Source organism: Ruditapes philippinarum, unplaced genomic scaffold, assembly GCF_026571515.1.
Source record: "Ruditapes philippinarum isolate M1 unplaced genomic scaffold, ASM2657151v2 ctg693_1_1_1_1, whole genome shotgun sequence".
Taxonomy (NCBI): Eukaryota; Metazoa; Mollusca; class Bivalvia; order Venerida; family Veneridae; genus Ruditapes; species Ruditapes philippinarum.
Window position 1 is genome coordinate 160652 of NW_026865227.1, and position 26401 is coordinate 187052.

The window sequence follows — 26401 nt, forward strand, 5'->3', positions numbered from 1 at the left end:
AAATTTGGCACACCACTTGTCAAAATGTTTTTAAAAATATAACCTTACAAATACAATGTACAACTAGTACAATGCAGGAGGTTTTATTTAAGGTTGTAGATAGTTAAGGTGGCCTAGCCATAATTTTGTGTACAGTATGTATACCCTGTGAACAAAGGCCATATATAAAGGAGAAATTTTACATGGCATTTATAGACAAGTGGTCTTTATTTGGAGGTTACTTTGGTTTATTTAATCATTCAAAGGTTTTAAAATTGATTTTAAGACTGATCTTTATTTAGAGGGTGGTATCTGACACAGGTGTGACTATAATGAGGTTTTGGTATATAGGGGAAAGGAAAAAAAATAATTGTATGTGAGCAAAATGTCAATTATCAAACAAAAGATGTAAGCTGAGATTTTGGTGATGTTTGATATTGAAAAAATACATACAAATAATAATGTATCCTGGCATTTAAATATCACTGTTTTAAGATGGAATGTGTGGGTGTTCTTTTTACTTTTAAATGGAAATTATATTGTCTTTATTGTCAGAACAAGTGTATACAGTCAAATCCCTTGACAATATTCTAATGAAAATGGAAAAAGCACAAAACTTGGTACAATTGGTAAGCCTTGGGCTATATTAAAAATCAAAGTGCTGCAGCACTGAATGCGACGGACATGCAACCGGATTTTTAGAAGAAAAAAAAACAAAACACAAAAGATATAACAGAGAAAATTTGTTCCATACAAGTTCGAGATTTGTAGAGCAATATATTTTATGTGTCCAATCTGATATAAATCAGATTTTCTACTTATACAGAATGAAATTTATGCATAAAAACACTGGTCAAACTTGTAAATCAGTGTCCTTATCGATTTCTTTCAAGGAATGATATTTCTAAAATAAAACCATGCAAATTAACTTCAAGCATAATACATATACATGTGAGAATGTTATTTAGAATTGATCGTGTTATATCCACAGGTGCTAGTGGCATTATAATAATAGACTGTCTCTAATAATATAACAGTGAAATTTTTTTTATTTTTTTTTAATATATTGATATTTTATTGTATAAATAACAAGGTCAAACACATTTTAGGTCAAATCAATGCCACTAGCACCTGTGGTTATATCATAGTGGGCATATAGACAATAAAACATACATAGATGTAGAGGCCAGATCACATCGTTTTTATTTTAATTTAAATGTCAGTTAAGCTGTCCTTTTCAATTTCACACTAAATTCCATTTTCAACTTGTTTGCTTCTTACAATTGTAAGTATTGCATGTAAGCAAAGTAAGTATCCGCAGGTTTATAACATGTATAATGTGTACCCCCTCATCGCCTGCAGGTGAAGCAGAATCTATTTTTAGAATAGCGAATGTTAACTCGTGTCGTGACCTAGAAAAATATGTAAACAAACCACAAGAATCGGAAGTAGAACTGATATTATAACTTCCTTCAATAAAGATTACCATGAAATACTACATGGTAGTAAAGTGTTGAAAAAACTCTCTTGCTACATGCATTTTCAAAAATAGATATTTATACTAACCATTATACTGTATCTAATTTATTAATAACTGCTGAATATTCAGCTAAAACCGCAGTATGAGTCACGAAAATAGTTCTTCTTTTATTAATGCGCGAGTTATTCTAGAGACACGAAAAACTTTTGATTTGTTAATAATAATAATTTGTATAATGTAGAAATATTAATTTCATACTAATAATTTCTTGGAACTCAGAGCTTACACCTTTATTATAGTATGATTTGCTGTCCTACTTTTTCGACAGCTGTAAATCGTTTCGGCAGTAATTTGCATATTGCGCAATAATACTACGGAACTACAACGTTTTTATCAATCAAATACGTTCATATTTTTACTTGGATAACTTAATTTGAAATTGAAAAGGCTAATTATATGGAAGATTTTAAGATATCCCGACAAAGTATGTGAGTTTTAAAGGATCAAATTCATGTACTATTTCTGGGCTGTTATTCGGTTGAGGACACTTTGCGCGAGTGTAGCAGACGAAATCCCATGTGTAGATGACTTAGCTCTGAACGCGCCTGAGGGCGCGTCCGTCGCAAAAATGAGCATGGGAATTTAATATGGCTGACACATGTTAATAATTTCAAACATGCTTTCTTTTATAAATCATTAAATATTAGGATATAATAAGTCTTAAATTAATGATTATCAGTAGTAAAGCATAGGTTTGATTCTTTAAAGCAATTATAATTGAAAGAAAGCATAATAGTGTAGTAAACTTAAAAGGTGGTTGGAACTAACCAGTGCTGTCTTCATTTGAGTAAACATGGTCTAGATGCATGTAGGGATTTGAGGCCATAATCCCTAGGTGTTAATCAGAAGGTCATGGCTTTCCTTATTATGATCCATCCATACAAGTATAAGAAGTTGAGGCTTAACCTGCTGAATTTTCTAATTGGACTCATCCAGCCTCCATTTTTGCAACGGACCATTATCAATGTTTTGATCAATCAAGGTGAAAGTTTAAAAAGTTAAGTTGGCCAACAGTATTGAGCCTGGCCAGACTACCCGTATGTGCAGGTTTGTCTGGCTCTATACTGGTGGCAAGGGCTAATCACTGTTGTTTCCAGCAGGGTAGGGGTTAAAGCCACAGTTTTATAATAAATTCTGTTGCTTTGTTCTTTTACCTCTAATAAGCAGTGACCATTTTATTTTACAGGTAGCAGTATAGCTGAGGGCCGTGCTTTTATACAGGATGCATTAGACCAGTTTCACAATCAGACATTCACCACAGCACGATGTACAGCAGGTAAATATATTGATGTTATAAAATATGCAGGGGCTTTAGAAAGAATTATTTTTGCTATTAAGTATATAAAATTGGAAATTTTTTAAGTGTATAAGGCAGTAAACTGTTGTTTTTAAGCAATGGTTTGATGGGACAATATTACAGATAATTTATAGATAACAAACTATATTTGTCAGTCTTTAATTTAAGAAAAAAGGTGATAACAGAGAATATTATGTTATAGAGAGGAGCATATACAGTAAAACCTCTGTAGAACAACCGCCTTTGGGAGATAAAGATTTTAATTGTTGCAGAGATGTTTAATTTTTTGTGATGTCTTGATTTGGACATTTCTGAAACTGTTTTTTTAAGGTCATTGGTCTTCAGAGGGACCCTGTATTGAGGTTAAACTGTAAAAATAATATGATAGTATAATTTGTAGGTGAAAGTTCATCATTCTGTTATTACATATGTACCTAAAATATAAAAGCCATCTTATAAGAAAAACACTTGTTTTCTCCGAGTTCAATTATTGCAATTTTCCACATAATTCCTTTTTGCATAAACAATTGTCTACATTTATTATAAACACTTTTTTATCTCCTTTATTAAATTACAGTGTAGAATATGTAAACATCAACAAATTAATTCATCAGCCTTTGATAATCATGTCTCATATTGTTCCTTTTTCTATTTACAGAATTCCTTTTACTTAGAGCAGAGCCTGTGATAAAAAGTTTAGAAAAATTGGAATCTGCAAACACTGTTTATTCTGCAGATAAGAAAGGTATATCACTGTATAATATACATGTACATTATAGGGTCATTATTGGTTAAGTTCACTGTCATAGAATCTCTTGCCTTTCACCCTGTCAGGGACGTTGGGTTCATTTGTGTGAGGAAGATTTCCAGCTTGCATATAGAGTGAAATATGAAAACATAAGGCTTATAGTTAAATCTTTTAATATTTCAATAATTTTTCTTGGCATTTTTGTGTAACTTAAATAAAAAAACTGACTCTTTATCTAAAATTGTTAGGAAAAAATGTACTGTCATTGTTTATAAAGTATTGTTTTCGCTTTGTTTTCCAGACTTAGAGAATTTAGTGGAATGTATAACAGGATTTTCCCATCACCTAGGCGACTGTGTAATACATGGTATAGCAACATCACAGTCTACTGCGGAGATAGAATCGGGCCAACATTTAGCCAATCATTGTAGGTCTGCTGGGGAAAGTGGTCTAACACTTCTTGCTGCTGTTGAGAAAGGTATTTTATTATCCGATTTATTCTGTCATTTTAACCATGTCTTCAGTTGTGAAAATTCTGGTTACTGTAAAATCATTATTATTCGTGGGGCACGAATTTTCGTGGTTTTCGTTGGTAGGTCAATCCACGAATTTAAGATCCGACCAACTTTTATCCCAACAAATACTTCTTACCCAGTCTTTGTTCTATATATTACAAACATGTGTCTGCTCTTTTCCGGCCGATATTTTTCGTGAAATGGATGTAAATACAGACAGATAATCAGGTTAATGACATATTAAATCTGTTTGCAATATTTAAGAAACTTGAAAGAAAACTCGATTATATGTCCTCAATTTACTGTCACAAATGTCGCATATACATATTTGATCGATGTAGTCTACTAGGACTTGATTGTGTTAACAAGAATACTTGACATAATCGACTAAATATGGGAACCCAGGCAGTGCAATAATTAGCGCTAATAAAAATTGTCAGTTTGCTCTTAATAATTTAAAAAAAAGTCTTTGTTATTAATGTCGTAAGAACACAAAACTATAAAAAAAAATACGATCGCTAAATCAGATTTATTGTACATTCTTTTGTTGTTTTTAAATGATCCAGTTTATATGAATTTTAATCTGTATTTGTGCGAATGCTATTCCGTAAACATCAAAAGATGCCACCGACTTTTACAAGATCCACATATACTCGTGTTATTTACCGAGATTAATTTATATGCATGTAAATTTACACAGTCGCTGTGACGTTGCGTTTAGTTACTGTCAAATATCTGGTGTAAATCATGCGATGTTTACATCGGCGAATTACATGGGCAGTGTGTCCAATAGAGGTGCATATCATGTCACATAAAAGTGTTAATTGCAGTCAATTATCGGCAGTAACTGTGCTATATTAGAGTTATGCCCAGAGGCAATGATTAAATTTATTGACAAGGGCTGTGTGACAAGTAAAGATACATTGTATGTACATGTTTTAAGAAAAAAATTTCGGCGAGTAAGTTTAAGATTACTTTGCATTAGGTTACTGAATTTTTTTTAACAAGAAAAAGAAAATCCACGAATTTAAGAACCCACGAAAATGCCCGTTTTGATAAAACCACGAAATTTCATGCCCACGAATATAAGTGAATTCGCAGTATAAGATTGGTGAATAGCGGGCATTAAGGTGGTCGGGCGGGCATTAAACAGTGGTATCAGATTGATAACTAGAGTTTGGATCAAGATATTGTAATCAAATTTGGTATATAACAAACTTATGTGGAGACCATGTTTCGGATTTCTTTGGGCACATGGTGTCAAGGTCACTGTAAATAAGATAAAAAAATGGTTTCCATTGAAAACATGGTTTCATGGCAATACAATGTTTCTTGTTTTACATTGTTTTTGTACCAGTGATTTGTAACTTTTACCTTTTCATTTTCTCTGAGGGGAGGGTTTGGGGTTGTTTGGGAAATGAGGGAAGTTTTGACTTGCACTGATGGGTTGATGATGGTTTTGATATTTCCAATACACAGAGCTGGGACCTTTGGTTAGGAATTCTACCACCTTGAAGTCCATGTGATAAGATAAAAATCAGGGTTATGATTATCTAAGGGGCAGATGTGACGGCGGCACAAATGACTAGTGCATCAATAATGATATATTTAAGATAAATTTTACTTTCAACAGATTTGTTTCATTTCAATGTAAATGGTACAAGTCCAGTTGAAAGATATATCAATTTTATACAATCATGTAGCTTTACATTTATTTGTGATAGTCTACTGTCATACAATAATGTTCTGAAAATTGTCATATTTTTTTTATTACTTTGAAATTTGCCCATTTTCCCAGATTGTTTAAGACATCATACAGAAAAAGCTTTAAACTTGACATATTGTTACTGTAGTGCTGTACCAAGCTATCTCCTATTGAATTTAATGGGAGTTAACCGTTACTGTACTAAGATGACAATATTAAATTTTTTTAAATCAAACTTTGACACACTCTAAAAATCTCTAAACACACTCTAGAAATAATCATGTCATATTTTGTTAAGGTGGAAACATATCATCGGAGGTGTCGGCCACTGTGAATCATATCAAACAGTTGATGAGCCTGACAGAAGAGCTGGTGCCTAAATCAGACGATGTTAAAACAGAGGAGATAGGAGACATGGTTGATAGTGAGATGCAACTGACAAGTAAAGCCATCGAACAAGCCGCTGCTAAGATACAGGTTTGTGATAAGTTTAGTGTTTGTGCCAGTTCCAATCGAAAGCAAACATTACCAATCAATCACCATTTGCGTAGTTACGCTGAATAAATAAACTTTTCTCAATGCTATTCCCACTTCATTCTCAGCAAAAGGGCCAATAAGAAATGTTTTCTTCTTTTCATTGTTTAGATTCCATGGGTGTGGGAAATTTGGTGTTTGACATATCAACGTCTCACTCTTGAATCCCAGTTATAGAGATGAACCTATGTTTCATCATCACAATAATGTTAAAGAGAAACTATTCGCCCTTCGTGTCGTATATCAATAAGAGCTCTGACGTCCCACCTTGTGACCTACCCGCTATTCCATTTCTCCAGCTTACAACAGCCATGGTACCTATCTGGTGAATAATTTATACATGTTATGTTATTTTGCCATTATTGCATGTATTTCATATACCACAAGCCATCAAAAGCCGATACGCTGTCACCCGTGCTACTTAATCAGTTTAAAAAATAAAGGCCTAAGTCTCGGTTAGGGTCATATTAAGAGTTACCAAGAAGTTTAATATCATAACATTAAGATTCTATCTGTCCTTGAAATTGACGATCATTCAATGCATCTTACCGTCATTAATAAGTTGTTTATTTCTATATGATGTCATGATATTCAATGAATGTCACACAATGGTGTCATATGAACGAAAAATTGTTTGCACTAAAATTGCAATTTTTATCAACTTTTTATCCGAGAAGCTATTGTAATGGAATAAAAGTGCTCCGTGAACTGTTTATCTTGTTGCCATGGTGACTGGCGCTTTGTGAATATTACTTTTATCAATACTTATAATCAATCATCATATTGATATGACTGCTTATATTTATTTTATAGACTTGTATAGAAATGTTCCAGACAGCCCTCGTATGTACAGTAAACAGTTGTTCAATTTTCATGTTTTATTTAAACATTGTTTATTTGATTTCCGTTGTGATGAAAGCTTTTACCTTATTTGATACTTTTACTTGTATCTCTCATCATTGAACCATTACAAGACATGCTTGTACCCAAAATATGGCTCAAACCCAAGACCTCTCAGTTGAGAGGCAGACAGCTCAACCATTGTTCATACTCCATGGTAAATTTTTTTTTTCATATTTTCAAGAACATAGAATTAAAAAATCCTGTGCTTATTTCTTTAAGAAACAAGAAAATTTGGCAGTACAAATTCTACTTATCAAGCAGCTGTAATGTGCTAGAAAAATGTTAAACATCCTTAAGAAAATCATAATTTTAAGAGGATATTTTTTCGTTTGAGTGAAATATGGAATATATTTTCACGAAACATGATAAAATGCCACATATTTTCACGAGCCGGGACGGCGAGTGAAAATATGTGGCATTTTATCATGTTGAGTGATAATATATACCATATTTCACGAAAAACGAAAAAATAACCTTTTTATTTAATTTCAATATCAAAGAAAAATGGTTACGAACCCCCTTACTTGACTGCAATTACAAGTACAGCTCGCAGTAATATAATTATTGTCTTGTTTTGCACGTGATGTTTAGCGCTACATTGTGACGTCACGTTAACAACTCTTTAAACGTCTGTACAGTGTTAATGACTGAATTAAAGATATTGGTGTTCGGATTTATTTTCTTAGTTAGAGCGTTTTCTATCATTCTAGATAGTTTTCAAAACAAAATTCGACAAAAATTTGTTTTGAATTTTCAGATTTTTCAAACAAAATGGCGAAAGAAGTCCCGTAAAATAAATATGAGTTTTGACTCCTCCCACTTTCATATTTATATTCCATATTTATTCTTAAAAAATATGAAATTTATTTGACTGATATAGCACCATATTTTATGGGTAAAATTAAATAAAACTGTATTATTTATCTAATTTAGATACTCTATCAAAGTCTCTTAATATTAAGATATTGTTACAGTGTGGCAATGTTTCAATACAATTGCCTGATTTTTTTAACCTTAAGGTTTATTATCTATTGTAAGCTAGTGAAAGGTTGGCAGGTGGTATTGTTATATAAGGATCAAAATAATAAGCTTTTAAATGACCAGCATAAACCAAAATATTGTCAGCTAAATGCTTGGTAAATAAATATATGAGGCCTAGTAAGCATATGAGAAAGCTATCTATTTAGTTAACAGATTTGTGGTCTTTTTTCCCTGAAATAATATACAGAGGGATACCTGAAACAATGTACATAAGGACACCTACTGAAATAATGTACAGAGTGGCACCTACTGAAATAATGTACAGAGAGGGGCACCTACTGAAATAATGTAGAGGGACCTCTTCTGAAATAATGTACATAGAGGCACCTACTGAAATAATAAACAGAGGGACACCTGCTGAAATAATGTACAGAGGGGCACCTACTGAAATAATGTGCAAAGGGACACCTACTGAAATAATGTGCATAGGGATACCTACTGAAATAATGTAAAGAGGGACACCTACTGAAATAATGGACAGAGGAGCACCTACTGAAATAATGTACAGAAGGACACCTACTGAAATAATGTACAGGGGGACCCTTACTGAAATAATGTACAGAGGTGCATCTAACTGAAATAATGTAAAGAGTGGCACCTACTGAAATAATGTACAGAGGGGCACCTACTGAAATAATGTACAGAGGAGCACCTACTGAAATAATGTACAGAGGGGCAGCTACTGAAATAATGGACAGAGGGGCACCTACTGAAATGATGTACAGAGGGGCACCTTCTGAAATAATGGACAGAGGGGCACCTACTGAAATAATGGACCGAGGGGCACCTACTGTAATAATGTACAGACGGGCACCTACTGTGATAATGGACAGAGGGGCACCTACTGAATTAATGGACAGAGGGGCACCTACTGAAATAATGTACAGGGGGCACCTACTGAAATAATGGACAGAGGGGCACCTACTGAAATAATTAAGAGGGGCACCTACTGAAATAATGGACAGAGGAGCACCTACTGAAATAATGGACTGAGTTGAACCTACTGAGATAATGGACAGAGGGGACCTACTGAAATTATGGACAAAGGGGCACCTACTGAAATAATGTACAGAGGGGCAGCTACTGAAATAATGGACAGAGGGGCACCTAATGAAATGATGTACAGAGGGGCACCTTCTGAAATAATGGACAGAGGGGCACCTACTGAAATAATGTACAGGGGGGCACCTACTGAAATAATGGACAGAGGGGCACCTACTGAAATAATGTACAGGGGGCATCTACTGAAATAATGGACAGAGGGGCACCTACTGAAATAATTAAGAGGGGCACCTACTGAAATAATGGACAGAGGAGCACCTACTGAAATAATTAAGAGGGCACCTACTGAGATAATGGACAGAGGGGCACCTACTGAAATAATGGACAGAGGAGCACCTACTGAAATAATGTACAGGGGGCACCTACTGAAATAATTAAGAGGGCACCTACTGAAATAATGGACAGAGGAGCACCTACTGAAATAATGGACAGAGGGGCGCCTACTGAGATAATGGACAGAGGGGCACCTACTGAAATAATGGACAGAGGAGCACCTACTGAAAATAATGTACAGGGGGCACCTACTGAAATAATGGACAGAGGGGCACCTACTGAAATAATTAAGAGGGGCACCTACTGAAATAATGGACAGAGGAGCACCTACTGAAATAATGGACTGAGGGGCACCTACTGAGATAATGGACAGAGGGGCACCTACTAAAATTATGGACAAAGGGGCAACTACTGAAATATTGTATAGAGGGCACCTACTGAAATAATGTACAGGGGGGCACCTACTGAAATAATGGACAGAGGGGCACCTACTGAAATAATGTACAGGGGGCATCTACTGAAATAATGGACAGAGGGGCACCTACTGAAATAATTAAGAGGGGCACCTACTGAAATAATGGACAGAGGAGCACCTACTGAAATAATTAAGAGGGCACCTACTGAGATAATGGACAGAGGGGCACCTACTGAAATAATGGACAGAGGAGCACCTACTGAAATAATGGTCTGAGGGGCACCTACTGAGATAATGGACAAAGGGGCACCTACTGAAATATTGTATAGAGGGGCACCTACTGAAATAATGTACAGAGGGGCACCTACTGAAATAATGTACAGGGGGCATCTACTGAAATAATGGACAGAGGGGCACATACTGAAATAATTAAGAGGGCACCTACTGAAATAATGGACAGAGGAGCACCTACTGAAATAATTAAGAGGGGCGCCTACTGAGATAATGGACAGAGGGGCACCTACTGAAATAATGGACAGAGGAGCACCAACTGAAATAATGTACAGGGGGCACCTACTTAAATAATGGACAGAGGGGCACCTACTGAAATAATTAAGAGGGGCACCTACTGAAATAATGGACAGAGGAGCACCTACTGAAATAATGGACTGAGGGGCACCTACTGAGATAATGGACAGAGGGGCACCTACTAAAATTATGGACAAAGGGGCACCAACTGAAATATTGTATAGAGGGGCACCTACTGAAATAATGTACAGGGGGCACCTACTGAAATAATGGACAGAGGGGCACCTACTGAAATAATGTACAGGGGGCACCTACTGAAATAATTAAGAGGGGCACCTACTGAGATAATGGACAGAGGGGCACCTACTGAAATAATGGACAGAGGAGCACCTACTGAAATAATGGTCTGAGGGGCACCTACTGAGATAATGGACAAAGGGGCACCTACTGAAATATTGTGCAAAGGGACACCTACTGAAATAATGGACAGAGGGGCACCTACTGAAATAATGGATTGAGGGGCACCTACTGAGATAATGGACAGAGGGGCACCTACTAAAATAATGGACAGAGGGGCACCTACTGAAATAATGGACAGAGGGGCACCTACTGAAATAATGGACAGAGGGGCACCTACTGAAATAATGGACAGAGGGGCACCTACTGAAATAATGAACTGAGGGGCACCTACTGAAATTATGAACAAAGGGGCACCTACTGAAATATTGTACAGAGGGGCACCTACTGAAATAATGGACAGAAGGAGACCTACTTAAATAATGTGCAAAGGGACACCTATTGAAATAATGTACAGTGTCACATATGGTCCTTCTGCACCAGTAAAGCTGAAAAGTGGCCACAAGACCTTACTTGAGTTGATGTGTCTTAAATCTTTACCTCACAAGTGACATTAAGTTTATGTTACTAAATAACTTAAATGAATCTTTAACAGATATTTAATATTCTTATCTACTATTACCTTGCTTATTGTACATAATAGGCTTGTCAATCTGTTAAAAGTTGTCAACCACTGGACATGGCACAGGAATACATATAACTTGTTCTTGTTATTTTTTATATTGCTGTTAATTCAATTGACTCTGTTTTTTGCGTGTTTTTAGTTTTCATTATCCTGTTTCTTATAAATGTTACATAATTATGTTATGTGGAAAAAATTTAACTAAATGTACAATGTACATGCATGTATGAAATATTTAAAAAGAAAAAAAAAACAAATACTTAAATAATTTATTTAAACTTTGATGTAGTATGGATATTTTTGTAAAGATAGACACTTTGGCTATACTTAAAAAATAATATATCCCAAACTGTGATTTTATCGCTCAATAACATCACTGTTTGGAGTTCGGATACGAGGAATTATATGACGAGGGCGTAGCCCGAGTGATATAATGATGCGCATCCGAACGACAAACAGTGATGTTATCCAGCGATAAAATCACCGATTTGGATATATTATTTCGATTCTAACACGACATAACCAAAAAAAATGCTGCCGTACCTGCTATTAAGCAAAATTGCGCCTGATTTGTTTCCGTACTTATTGTCAGCGCGTCGGATTTTATAGTGGTTACGTATCATGTATAATGATTACGTCACATGTCTAAATATAGAACGTCAAACAGTGACTCTATTGCATAATAACACACACTTTCGGTTCTTCTATGTTCAATAGGGAAAAATGCGGGTCGTGTTAGAATGTAAAATATAATACTAGTAAAAAATTGGTTGTTTAGTTTTTTGCACTGTGCACTAAACTACATGTAATTGTACAACTTTTTAGTAGGTTTTATTTCTGTACTCATACTGGTAGTGAAACGAACATCTAGACTTTTTTAGCTTGTACTTTGAAGTCGTTATTAAAAAAACACACTTACACACTTGTATAAGAAAAAGAAATACTTCAAAATTAATATGCATGAAATGAAAAAAAAAAGTTCAATATCTTCAACATTGAGGTCCATTGTGTGGAAATTATATTCAGACATAAATGTTTTACTACAGCTGAGTGGTCAAGTGTTCTGACAACTGCCATGTGATCAAGAGGTCCGAAGTTCGAGCCTTGTCTAGGACAGTGCTATTTTTCTTGAGCAAGAGATGTTATCTACATTGCTTCACTTTGCCGAGGTGTAAATCGGTTTCTGAGAGGGTGGGCGATAATTTTGGCTGCTAATTTACTGATGTAAAAATCCGTCATGGAAGAGTGATTGCTCAGGATCTAGCTGCCTTATGACAATAGGAGTAAATGCTATTAAACCTCTGATGTCCTTGTGCATAAATATAAAAAACATTTACAATTGTACTAATTAATACTTTAATTAATTTTTTATTAATTGAAATGGAAGTGACAAATAGTGTAGGGAGGAGCTAATGCAAAATTTTGCCTGCAGATTGATGTACATAGATCAACCTTTAATACTGATGAGTGTTTAATTTTGTCATTTTAGAAACTAAAATCACCCAACTTCACATTAGTCTAGTCCAAATTCGAACTTGTACAAGTCCATTTTAATTGGCAAATTTTTCATTGTAAAGGTTGAAAGCAAAAAGAAAACAAAAAATTCTTCATACTTTATTGCAGTATATAAAGCCACTTAAACACTATAGAAATTTTTTGACACAGACATACATCTTTATTACTAACCTTATAAAGGTTGTTAAGACAGTGGGAAAATTATTTTAAGGAAAAGGAAAAAAATCATGTAAACATCCTTGAATAGTTTATGTACACTTGAATTAACAGCTCTTTAAAATGACATGACATGTAATTGAGAAGAAATAATAATAAATGTCAGTATTATCTTATAAAGGTGTAAATTAAATGTCAAAATATTGTTAAGCATACAGATTGTGAAAGAAATTTAACAACTTTTGTAAGCAAGAGGTCACAAGACACTATGATTAAGTTGATGAAATCCTCTGTGGTAACACTTGAATCAATCTGATTTTTCTTGCGATATTTTGGAGATAATCCCTTTTGTCCATGTACTACTTTACTTATCTAGTCTATAATAAAGAAATTACACTATAAAATTTACTATGAAATAAATAAGTCCTAAATATTCTCCCTTTTCTCTTATCATGTTAAACTTTATAGACTTTGCTAAATGTCTATTCTAAATCTGTATAATGATTATTTCAACTCATACACTTTTATTTCATTTCGGTTGTACCATTCCACATAAAGTCTGTTTGTTTTGCCACAGTAAGCGATACATGTGTTTCCTTGGATACCATGGAATCTATGTAGTAGAATCTGTATCTTCTGGCAGTTAGATGTTAGTTGGTGTATATTGTTGGACTCTGATCCACAGACGTAAACCGAACCATCCTTGTCTACCGTCAGTCCCTTTGGTCCCTTAAGCTCTTTATCCCAGTAACACGCCACGACTTTTCCGTCCAGGGCCATACATGTCACGGTGCCGTTACCAAAGTCAGAAATATACATATGACTTTGGTCAGGGCTTAGGGCTATATTCCATGGACGATAGAAAAGCGCCCCACCGTTAGCGTTTGCTTTGAATGTCCTATAAACACGCCCATTCATGTCCATGATTTGGAGTTTGCTGTCTGGTTTGTCGAAGGTAACGTAAAAGTTTCCATCAGCATATGCAATACCTTGTATATTACCGTCCACGCTTATCTCTTGTTCATTTGTTAGTGTACCAGCTCTGGAAACTGACAGAATTTTAATCTTTTTGTCAGATTGTAAAGTGGCAGCAACATGGTCATCCTTGACTGTTGTTACATCATTAGGTTGGGCGGGGAGAGCGAAAACTGACAACACACTGTTCTGTTTGGTATCGACCACTTTAAGGGACATATTGTAGTGATCACAAATAACCAGCATGTGCTCATTAACTAAACAAAGTCCGTAGGCATCGCATTGTCGTTCCATATTGCCTTTGATATTTATACTCGCTCGGAACTCTGTTGCTCTTTTGGTCTTGGAGCTTTGTAGAAGTAAAAGACCCATTGTAATCACAGTCTTTTTCATTTCGGAAAGCTCTTTGCTTGGCTCGAACTCGTACTCCTGTATCTCATTATCTGCATTGACCTTAGTTAGTCCATCTTTTATCACTGGCACATAGTTCTTAGCCTTTTTCATCACTACAAATTTCTCGTTAGGTTTAGCGTTACTTAGGTGTGATCTAAGGGTGCGTATATCAGAAGCGAGAATATCACACTGTTTATTCACCAGTTCCAGCTTACTATTGTCCAGTCTGTCTTTCTGATCAAGAGTAAATTTCATTTCCGTTTCTAACTGGTCAAACATTTTTTTCACTTCCTCACGTTCCTTTTTAATTTTTGCCAAAGATCTTTGTTTCAGTGCATTCCTCTTCTGGGTGTTTTTGATATAACGTGCTCGGATTTTGGTTAAGTCTGAATCCATTTCAGTCAACATGCCGTCCAGTTCTTTAAACTCTTCACTGTCTCCTAGACCGTATACCTGACTTTGAATATTGGCAACCTTGGGACAACTGCAGTGACTGGTACGATAACAAATATAGCAGCAAAGTTGGTCACAGGAGTCGCAGAAGTAATCGATGACTTTGTCAGAATGTGAAGGACATTTGTCTACGTATATATCCTTCAGTTTAGCAGAATCCCTCGGCATTTTCTGCAGATCTTGAAAAATATGGTGTTGCAGGACCCGTAGCTTTTTGTGAAATTGATAACATCCTTGGCACAAGTATTCCGTGCAATCAAAACAAAAATAGCTTGATTTTTTATTTGTTCCATCCCTTTTACAGGGGTCACAATCCCTTTTTTCCAAATCCAGATGGTAAACATCTTCACTAACAGAAATTTTTGATAAGGACATGACTTCTTTCCTAGGCAATGTGACTGAAAGTTTTAAGGGGAATTATAATACATGGGCAGGGTTTTATAGCAAGCTTGTGGCATTTTAGTGTCCCATCATTTTTGCTAGTGAGTCATTCAAACAATAACATGTTTATGTATACAAAAGGTTTGTTTTTCGGGAGTGTTGTCAATTGAGAAGATTTTGCTTGATATTTAAGTAACCAATCTTTGTCATTTGATTAGATTTGCAAAAATAACGCTTAATCGTCACTTGTGTAAAACTTTAATTGGACGGTTCATTTTTTTTCCGTCGGAAAGTTTTGTAAAGTAGATGAAGTTATATTAAAGTGTCTTAACAGATTTGATAATGTTTCACAGGAAATGTTGCAAAAAACAAGGGAAGGAGATTCAGGGGTTCAGCTTGAAGTGAACGAACGTATTCTTGATGCTTGCACTGACCTTATGAAGGTGAGAATTTGATATTAAACCATTTTCATCGACAAGATAATTGACATTTTGGTAAATTGATATGTACTTTGAATTTCTTGACAGTCAGCAAAATAATTAACCTTTTATTGGCAGTTTGAAATCATGCAAAGATAGTTTCCCATAGTGGAGTTTATGATCAGTTTTATTTTCAGTTTTAAGAAAGCTGAGTTTTATTACCTTAAACTAAGTAACCTCTTTTGATAATACATTTTTTTTTATATGAAAGTAAACAATGCAATTTTGAAATTTTGAATAAAGTTCAATTGTTGATATAATATTTTATGTAACTCTAGATAGATAAATGCTTGATTTATTCTTTTTTGAAGTTATCAGACAAATGCTTGATTTGTTTTATTTTGAAGTTATTGGTGATTTTACTAGTGAACAAGAATTGATGACATATTTATTTTCACTTGACCTTAGCTGCCACACTTTTATTGTGTGTTTGAATCCCAAAAGAGGATTTTATTTTATATAAAAAAAATGAAAGATATCCAGCAAGGAAAGATGATAATGTCTCTCTTTGGTACCTGTTTCTGTCTGAGGAAATCAGGTAGACCAAGGAAGTCACTACTACTGTACAAGCTGAAAAGTCACTTTATTATCTTAATAGAGCCAATTGTGACATCTGATTTTTTCACAAATAAAAAAAAAATTATGATAAAATGATACATTTTTTTAACTGTGCAAAATACTTGAGATTATATTTGGCTGCCATTTTGTAAAATGTGTTATTTTATTTTGGTGTTTATTAATATACAGTAGTTATAAAATGTTTTTGTTTTAACAGTGTATAAAGATCCTGGTAGAGAAATCTAGAGATCTTCAACAAGAGATTGTTGCCCAAGGAAGGGTAGGTGTTAAAATTGTGTGTCACCAGTATAATGTCTTACCAGCCTGGGCGTCTTTATGTCTGACCAGACTCTACATCATTAGCTATTCAGTTTTATATTGGAATTCATTAGACTGTTACTGAATTCTTCTAGTATTAGATTCTCATTTTCTTATAATATTATTATAATATCTTGTGTAATTTAAGGATCCTCCATAGTCAAGTGGTTATGGTTAACTGATTTTGAATCAGTTCCACCTCACCACTGTGGGTTGGAATATAGTAAGGGACTTTTGCTTCATTAATGAAAGGAAGCTATCCAGCCGCTTTATGGATGGTCAGTGGTTCTGCTAGCTTGTGGCTTAGGGGTTGCCTTAAACAGTTGATGCATCAGAATTAGGGACATGAGTTGCCGCGTGGTTAAGGTAGTTGACATCAAACCACTTCCTGTTCACTGCTGTTGGTGTTTCTACTTATGTGCTGGCTCATGCCTGAAATAATGCACAGAAGGGTTGATTTGAGGTCTTCCTTCTCTAGTAAAGCTTAAAAGTCCACATATGACCATTACAGTATCAGTGTGACATAAATCCCAACAACAACAACATGAATGTTGTTCTAACAACATAAATGTTGTTCTAACGAAATATATTTATCCAACCTGAAATTGGCATATTTTTCTTATGATAATCTTAATGAACCATGTTTTGTTTGTTAACCAGGTTTTCAATTTTGAAAATCCTGGTTATTAGATTGGGTATGGCGGCGCGGATGGGCGGATGGGCGGCTGGGCAGATGGGCGGGCGGGCGTCAAACGAAATTGTGTCCGCTCTGTAACTCTTCAACCCTTTGAAGAATTTTGATGAAACTTCAGACAAATGTTTACCACATCAAGATGACGTGCAGAACGCATGTTCCGCATGGCTGGCTCCAAGGTCAAGGTCACAGTGACATTAACATTGAAAATCCTGTCCGCTCTGTAACTCTTCAACCCTTTGAAGAATTTTGATGAAACTTCAGACAAATGTTTACCACATCAAGATGACGTGCAGAACGCATGTTCCGCATGGCTGGCTCCAAGGTCAAGGTCACAGTGACATTAACATTGAAAATCCTGGTCCGCTCTGTAACTCTTCAACCCTTTGAAGAATTTTTGATGAAACTTCAGACAAATGTTTACCACATCAAGATGACGTGCAGAACGCATGTTCCGCATGGCTGGCTCCAAGGTCAAGGTCACAGTGACATTAACATTGAAAATCCTGTCCGCTCTGTAACTCTTCAACCCTTTGAAGAATTTTGATGAAACTTCAGACAAATGTTTACCACATCAAGATGACGTGCAGAACGCATGTTCCGCATGGCTGGCTCCAAGGTCAAGGTCACAGTGACATTAACATTGAAAATCCTGTCCGCTCTGTAACTCTTCAACCCTTTGAAGAATTTTGATGAAACTTCAGACAAATGTTTACCACATCAAGATGACGTGCAGAACGCATGTTCCGCATGGCTGGCTCCAAGGTCAAGGTCACAGTGACATTAACATTGAAAATCCTGTCCGCTCTGTAACTCTTCAACCCTTTGAAGAATTTTGATGAAACTTCAGACAAATGTTTACCACATCAAGATGACGTGCAGAACGCATGTTCCGCATGGCTGGCTCCAAGGTCAAGGTCACAGTGACATTAACATTGAAAATCCTGTCCGCTCTGTAACTCTTCAACCCTTTGAAGAATTTTGATGAAACTTCAGACAAATGTTTACCACATCAAGATGACGTGCAGAACGCATGTTCCGCATGGCTGGCTCCAAGGTCAAGGTCACAGTGACATTAACATTGAAAATCCTGTTTACATGATTTTAACTTGATTTGGCAGTCAAAGGTCATATCATCTTTGGAGGTAATTTAAAAAAGATATGATATATTATTTCATGTCTACTTTGTAACTTGTTTTTCATTATAAAGAATTATCAATATAATTATAGTGAACAAATTCTTCTGTGCTGAACTCGTCCTACATTTCTCAACGGATTTTGTTCAAACTTTCACAGAAGCTTTGTCATCAAGCACCCTGGCACATATTGTCGGGGTTTTGTGATTGGATAGTTTTTGACCTAATTATGGCCCTTTGTTTTTTTCCTTATACATAATATTATAGTGAACACTTCTTCAGTGGCAATTCCTCCTACATTATTCATGTTTTACATTGCACATAGTTACATTGTTTGTTGCTTGTATTTGTATTTCAAATACAACATATTTATCTACAATGGTGATAATTGAAAACCTGGTTTCATGGCATTGCCATGTTTCTTGTTATAGTAATTATGTATGTTTTATCATAATTTAGGGAACATCAACGGCCAAAGATTTTTACAAGAAGAATCACCGCTGGACGGAAGGTTTTATATCAGCAGCAAAGGCTGTTGGCTGGGGAGCTACCACACTTATGTAGGTATTTTACCCTGTAATAAATATGTGGTTTCCACACCCTGTAATAGATAAGAAAAATGTGGGTACTATGTAACACATGGATTTTTTTCTGGTTAATATGTAAAGAGCTTAAATATAAATGGTAATGCTACAAAATTTTTGTCAAAAATGCTGAGTATGAGACTTGAGAGGGTGGGGGTTGCTGTTGTAAACATATAAACAAAAATTAGTGCAAAACTATAACACATCAATAAATTGTAGGAAAAATACAAGTAGTTTTCATGATGTTATTAATATTGCTTTAGTGATGTAACATCTGATGTGATAGGGCCTGTAAACTTTCCTTATTCTGAGCATTATCATGTAGTAATGCACTTGAGTATCTGTCATTACGGTGATGATGTTAAATGTATGTGAATAAATTAATGATTACCCATGATTATCTATAATTGACCATCATTATCTATGATAATATGTGATTATCCATGATTAATCATGATTATCTATAATTAACCATGATTAGCCATGATTTACTATGATTATCTTTAATTAACCCATGATTTACTATCATTATCTTTAATTAACCCATGATTTACTATGATTATTTTTAATTAACCCATGATTTACCATGATTATTCATGATTCACCATGATTTACAGGGAAGCAGCTGATAAGGTAGTTAAGGGAGAAGGTAAACTCGAGCAGCTGATTGTATGTTCACAAGAGATCGCAGCCTCCACGGCACAGCTTGTCGTCTCATCACGTGTGAAGGCAAAAAGGGGAAGTAATGCATTACAGAATGTTCAAGATGCATCAAAGGGTGTTTCCAGGGCAACAGGAAATGTGGTGGCTACAGTTAAAACTGGAGCACAGATTATTGAAGAGAAGAGTAAGTAGTACCTTTAATATGAAACTATTTTATTAAGCCATTACCATGCATTTTTTGGATCATTTTAAAATTATTTCTAGTTAACTCATCTGTTTAGAAGAAGAAATGGAGCTATTATGATTGCTGTGTTGTTGTTGTTGTTGCCATGCAAAAACTTTAATGTAGCCAATTATTCAAACATTTTAAAAGTTATCAACATGAATCTTGGAATACTTGCTTATCATAACAAAGTTGTTAAGACAAGGGGCATAATTCTGAAAGCAATAATATTGGAGTTATACCCCTTTTTAGCTTAGCATTTATAACAGACAACTGTTATGGCCACATGCAGTGCTCTTATTTTATTCTTTAAAGTCCATCAAAATGACCAGTTTATGATTGATATGAAAGGTGTTTCGACCAAAATTGTCTATCTATAGATGTATATGAAAAGCTGTTACTCTATTATAGGTCTGATGGATTTCACACATTTATCACTGATACAGACCAAGAAACAAGAAATGGATTCTCAGGTTTGTATTTTGATACGATTTGTATTTTGATTTCCTAATAAGAAAGGAAAATCAAAAGTGGAATTAGCTGCATATTTATCTTAGTGGAATGACAAGATAATATATGTTAAGTGCAAATAGAACATTTCTTTGCAAATAGAAGCTATGATATTGTCTGGTGTCCTAAACTTCAACTCTGTGTACAGTGTCAAATTGGGATCTAACCAGGGTCTGTCAGGTGACATGCAAATCAGTGAACAGGTAAAAATGAAAATAACTTGACATTTTGTCATAGTTGTGTTTAATTTAAAATTTTATTATTAAAAAATAAATTTCTATGTGACCAATGGAAATTTCTTAAAATATTGTTCAGAATGTATCGGTAATTCTAAAAAAGAGTGGGCCAGTCCTTTAATAACTAAGGTCGTTTTTTACAATTTTATCATAAACATTTCTCATTATCAATTATTGATAAATCACCATTAGAGTAGTCAATCTTTTGAAATATTTTACTAATTTAACTCTATTTGACAGAGAAAAAAAAATGAGCGTAATATCATTTTTAGCAGATACAAACTGTGTAAGATTGTCATGATGTATTAAAGTAGTCAAGTTACATGTGTATTGGCGGGATATTGTCAGCTTATTGTATTTACTTTTAATGGGTTTCTAAATTTTATAGGAGTTAACCAGTTATTGCACTAACTAAGGTGACCATATACATAGTAATGTGAGGATTTTCTGTATATTTATTTATAGGTGAGAGTGCTGGAGCTTGAACGTGAGTTAGAGATAGAGAGACAGAGGTTGTCAGTGCTGAGGAAACAACATTACACCCTAGCCGCAGAGACCGAGGGAGATCAGGTTTGTATATGAATATTTATGAATTACATCAGGCATTTGGCTAATTTGTTTACAATCTATAAACGTTATAAGCCAGGTTTAGAAACTATGCCAAGCTCTTTGACTAGACACACGTTTGCTGCAGGGTTTTAGTATATCTTGAAATTGAAATCCTGATTATAGTTACTCAGAATGTTTTGGCAATATTGACTTGCTAAATTTACCAGTACGGAGCCAGGCAGGCTTGCATAGCCATATAATCTAGCTATAATCAGATTTATTTTGTTTAGTGCTCAGTTTATGTATTTTGATAATAAAATCCCTATAAATAATAATGGACTCTTCCGAATTGAAAGCAGGGCAAGTCCATTACATACAATCCATAAAGATAAGGGTAAATAAATTTTGGAATTTTGGGAAAGAAAAATCCACCCCTCAACACTTCAGGACATTACATTGATCCATCAACAAGCTACCAAAGCTGTTAAGTTGAAGTGTTATTTAGGTACTGAATTGAATTTTGTCATGTGAAATTTTGTCCTGGAATGTTTCATGAAAATTTATAAGAATATTTTATGTACGAGCCAAATGCTTTGTCTTACTATTAGAATGAATCTTATTCTAACTGCAACTTATACTGTATAATGTTATCTGGGACATAATATAATAGGACACTCGGCTACTTACTAAATAAGCAGTATTATGTAAGCCTTAGTGACAAAATCATGTGAAGACTATTTTAATACAAAAGGATTGTACACCATTTGGCTTTAATTTCTTTTATTTACAACATTTACTAAAGACAAACTAAATCCCTTTCACAACATGATTTGACTACAGCTGTTTGTCCCTTAATAAAACAGTGTTGTTGTTTTTTTGCGCATTTTGATGACCGACATTGGATCATGTTCCCAATGCCAAAAAGTATGTTTTCTTCCCCAAATTCATGGAGAAAATTTCCAATTCAAGGATCAAATAATAAATTAAGTAAAATTTTATCGTCATTTTGTTACATTTAACTGCACTGTGCCATTGAAAATTGTTATCTTGCAGTCCAAATTGTAATATGTGCTTTATGAGTGAAATATAAAAGTAGGTTAATTTGATTTCTTTGTCTTATTTGCTGTAAACAAAATATTGTCACTCAATTCAGTTTTCCTGATTTGTCTAAATATCGTAAAAATTCCCAATTTTTGGAGTTAGGTGATGGTCCCAATGTGCTGAGAAAAACTCTGTATTATGTCACAGATGTTATACATAATGATTGGTAAAGTTGTATGAAACTGGCTAATATTTTAACTGTACATATTATTTATACATGTACTATTCCTTCATTTTTTCTGTATATGTTTTATTTGTTCATACATGTTTAATTTTTGGAAATTTCCTGTACAAAATTTATAAATTATATTTTAATTTAAACAAAGGAATGTAATGACTTGGAAACCCAGATGAAATGTAAAAATGGTACCGTTATTCTTCTAAAAAAAATTATTAAAAATTTTTCATGTTGATGTAGAAATTTTATTCTCTTGGATCGGCTATATTTCCTTTAACTACAATTAGAAAATCCCAGCAACTGTAAAACCTTTATCATTTGGCTGTAATCAGAATATATGAATATTTAAAATGTTATCCAAAGTCAATGTTATTACCTTTTGCTCTTGGTCTAATGTTTTAATAAAAACCTACTATATTTGAGCCGCGTCATGACAAAACCAACATAATATGTTTGCGACCAGCATGGATCAAGACCAGCCTGCGCATCCGTGCAGTCTGATCAGGATCCATGTTGTTTGCTTTCCAATCTTTTTATAAGTAGAGAAACTGATAACGAACAGCATGGATCCTGATCAGACTGCGCGGTTGCGAAGGCTGGTCTGGATCCATGCTGGTCGCAAACCCATTATGTTGGTTTTGTCGTGACGCGGCTCATTTCACTATGACTGCATGTGGACACTGTATAACTGGAAATATGTACTGTTTTTCTATATAGGAAGGGGAAGAAGTGAGTGTTGTTATATACAATGTATATAAGTATATACAAACATTATGTACAGTAAATGCAACTTGTAGTTTGTCTCTTAGTAAAGTATACCACATTATGAAATGTGCCTAAGTTTGGCAGGTAACAAGTGATGTAGGCATTTCAAAAAGTGCTTGGAAAGTAGGAAAACATACTTAAAAGTGTTTAGTTAGTGCTTGAATTTCAGAATTGAATGTCTGTATGAACTATTATTATTGACAGTGGCAGGCCTATGTCAACAATGTCATACTTGTGGTAGGTCAGATTAAGTTAAAAAAGTTTTGTGGAGAGTTTTGGCCCGTGGTTAAGAAATCCCCCTTTAAACATAGAGATCTTGGGTCCAAGCACACAGGGGAAAACAAAATTTCCCTTTACACCAGCACTAAAAATTCCCGAAAAGAATCAGAAAGGTTTATAAGTTTTTAATAAATTTAACATTTTTCACTCAACCCAAAATAAATAATTAAAATTTAATCATATAAAAACTATAGTGGACGTGATGAAAATTTTTGGGATGGGGTTCCAATGGGGGGAAGTGTGGACAAATTTTGGGATGGGGTTCCAAAGGGGAAAAGTGTGGACAATTTACAGCTTGCTTTTACTGGACATTTTAATTATAATATTTTAATAGCTTACATAAAAATTTCTAACTTTATAATTTGGCAATTAATGCATGTACAAGAAATGTTTTTGGATTAATCTGAGAACAAATTTTTTAGAATAAGTAATTACTCTGTTACACACTGGTTTAATGACAGAAGGAAAAAAAAGAGTTAAATTTTTAAATGCACAGTGTTCTTTGGAAAAAGAAAGTAACATTTTATTAGATACAACTCATTCTAAATTAGACCATAAGATTATTGTATCATACTTTTACTGTTGATGAATTATATGGAAATATTTAATAAGTGACAATGTGCCCCAGTTGATCCATTTAAGATTTTCTAATTTTATGTTTTGAAGCTTCAGTGGGGCTATTTTAAAGACTTCCTTTTGTTAGACGCTCAGTTTTAGTAATAAAAATAAAGAATGGATCATTAACAAATATAAACATTTACCATTTCTTGTTCATGCAAATGCTACTTATTTAAATAGCTTAAACCTGTGTTAGCTTTTACATGTTTCTTGTTTTCTCACTTTTACAACTTTACTTATACTTAACCATTAATTATTATACTTACCTTTAATTGTTAATAACGACATTATTATATGTAAATTATAACTTGTCTAATAATGCTTTTTCTCCCTTTTAGATTAGATAGCTTTTTAACCGTTTTTGGAAATTTTAATGTAGATTTCTGCTTTAAAATTAACATATGAGCCGCGTCATGACAAAACCAACATAGTGCGTTTGCGACCAGCATGGATCCAGACCAGCCTGTGCATCCGCACAGTCTGATCAGGATCCATGCTGATCACTATCAGTTTCTTGTAATAGAGTTGGTAAGCGAACAGCATGGATCCTGATCAGACTGTGCGAATGAAAGGCTGGTCTGGATCCATGCTGGTTGCAAACAAACTATGTTGGTTTGTCGTGACGCAGCTCATATTATTTATGTATTTTTTTAAACCCCTGCCTGAAGCTTATTGATCTAAGACTACTGAGTATGTATAGGTTGGTGTTAATTAGTAAGCACTTACAAAAATTAAATTGGTCAAGAACGGTGCAGCCATTCGACTTACTGATTTAATTTAGTAAATGCTTTCTAATTAACACTTACCAATTAAGTGTTTTGAAATTATTTTTATAAACAGTGGATTTACTAGACTGATTAATAGTTTCCGATTTACAAACCTAAATGTGTAAAGATTTATTTGAAATTCTGCAATAATATTGGACAAAAATAATTTCAAACACTAAGACTGCTTTGTTGTTATTTTTATGTTGTTCTTGAAAACAACAACAACAAAGATTTGAAAGGTGTGCAACTGTTCAACTAAAACGATGTTCACAATTTTTGTTTTTGATAAGCTTGCAAAATTTTGAAGAAAAAAAAAAAAACAACAAAAAAACAATACTTAGTACACAAAAGTGATAAAATGAAAACAGTAGCCAGGTACACTTAATAAGTGTTTTTTCTGTTTAAATGTAATTAACTATTGAAGCTAGATTTAAATTCCCGAGATAGAAAAAAGTAGTTGTGTTTTAAAATTCAAAGTGGCAAAAAGATGATCCTTGCTCTATCAACCTACATTAATTTAACATTTTCAACTAAAGGTTAATTGATTTCAGATTTAATGGTTTTGATGTTAGGTCCAAAATGACAGTAACTTTGTTGTCAACCTTTTTTTAAGCTGTTATTTTGACATGATAGACTGGAATGTGACTAGATCAACTTTTTATGTAACCATAAAAAACTGACAGAATTATTTTATTTCACTGGGAATGTTTTAGTTTTGTGTGAAATGAAGACTGGGGATAAAACATTTGAAATGTGTTTTATTATTGTCGTGAATAGTTTGTGTCAAAGGGTGTGTAGCCATAGTCCTCTTAAAGTGATAGCATCATAAGTCTTTTATAATATACAAAAAAATACGTATCTATTGTTTTAATGAATACTTGAAATGATTATGGAAAATGTGCCCATCAAATCCACTTCAAAGTAGTAAATTAAATGTCTTCTCCAGTGCATTGTATATAGCAAGACTTTTTGTTGTTGTTTTTTTGTCCATTGTATCTAGGATTTACAATTTGTTATAACATATCAGTCATAAGTATCATATGTGATAACAGATAGAAACCAAAAAGTGTTGGACCAACACACTAAACACTGTATTTTGGTATATACCAGACAAGATTCTTGAATGATTAAATGGTAAAATCTCCCCTTTTCACCTGCCAAAATGTGGCTTATTCATATTTAGTGTAATATTTGTTATCCAGTGATTGATTTTAAATATTTTTTACAAAAATGCTTGCCATACATGCATGTGCAGTAAAGAAGGCTCATGCAGGTCTGTTTCTCAGGTCATGATCACTATAAGAGGTGAAAAGATGTCAGTACACAGATACATGTAGTGTAATGTGGGGGT

At 34.2% G+C, this 26401-nt stretch overlaps 2 protein-coding genes across 6 annotated transcripts in view; one reads left to right on the plus strand and one right to left on the minus strand.

Annotated features, from left to right (window-relative positions):
* Positions 1-26401, plus strand: part of LOC132728269 (huntingtin-interacting protein 1-like) — a 74738-nt gene that overhangs the window by 38203 nt on the left and 10134 nt on the right. For 2 of the 5 annotated variants that reach the window (XM_060713881.1, XM_060713885.1), the window contains exons 20-31: positions 2706-2795; positions 3475-3561; positions 3866-4042; positions 6083-6261; positions 7132-7161; positions 15746-15835; positions 16647-16709; positions 19037-19137; positions 19779-20008; positions 20459-20520; positions 21259-21363; positions 23339-23476. In XM_060713881.1, the coding sequence (XP_060569864.1) occupies positions 2706-2795; positions 3475-3561; positions 3866-4042; positions 6083-6261; positions 7132-7161; positions 15746-15835; positions 16647-16709; positions 19037-19137; positions 19779-20008; positions 20459-20520; positions 21259-21363; positions 23339-23461 (1337 nt within the window). In that variant the 3' untranslated portion in view covers positions 23462-23476. Of the gene's footprint in view, positions 1-2705; positions 2796-3474; positions 3562-3865; positions 4043-6082; positions 6262-7131; positions 7162-15745; positions 15836-16646; positions 16710-19036; positions 19138-19778; positions 20009-20458; positions 20521-21258; positions 21364-23338; positions 23477-26401 lie in introns of those variants that run through there. The other 3 variants (XM_060713884.1, XM_060713886.1, XM_060713882.1) reach the window with 2 other exon arrangements.
* LOC132728270 (E3 ubiquitin-protein ligase TRIM71-like) lies at positions 13208-15737 on the minus strand. The gene has a single exon (XM_060713887.1). The coding sequence runs from the start codon at positions 15384-15386 to the stop codon at positions 13695-13697; it is 1692 nt and encodes a 563-aa protein (XP_060569870.1). The 5' UTR covers positions 15387-15737; the 3' UTR covers positions 13208-13694.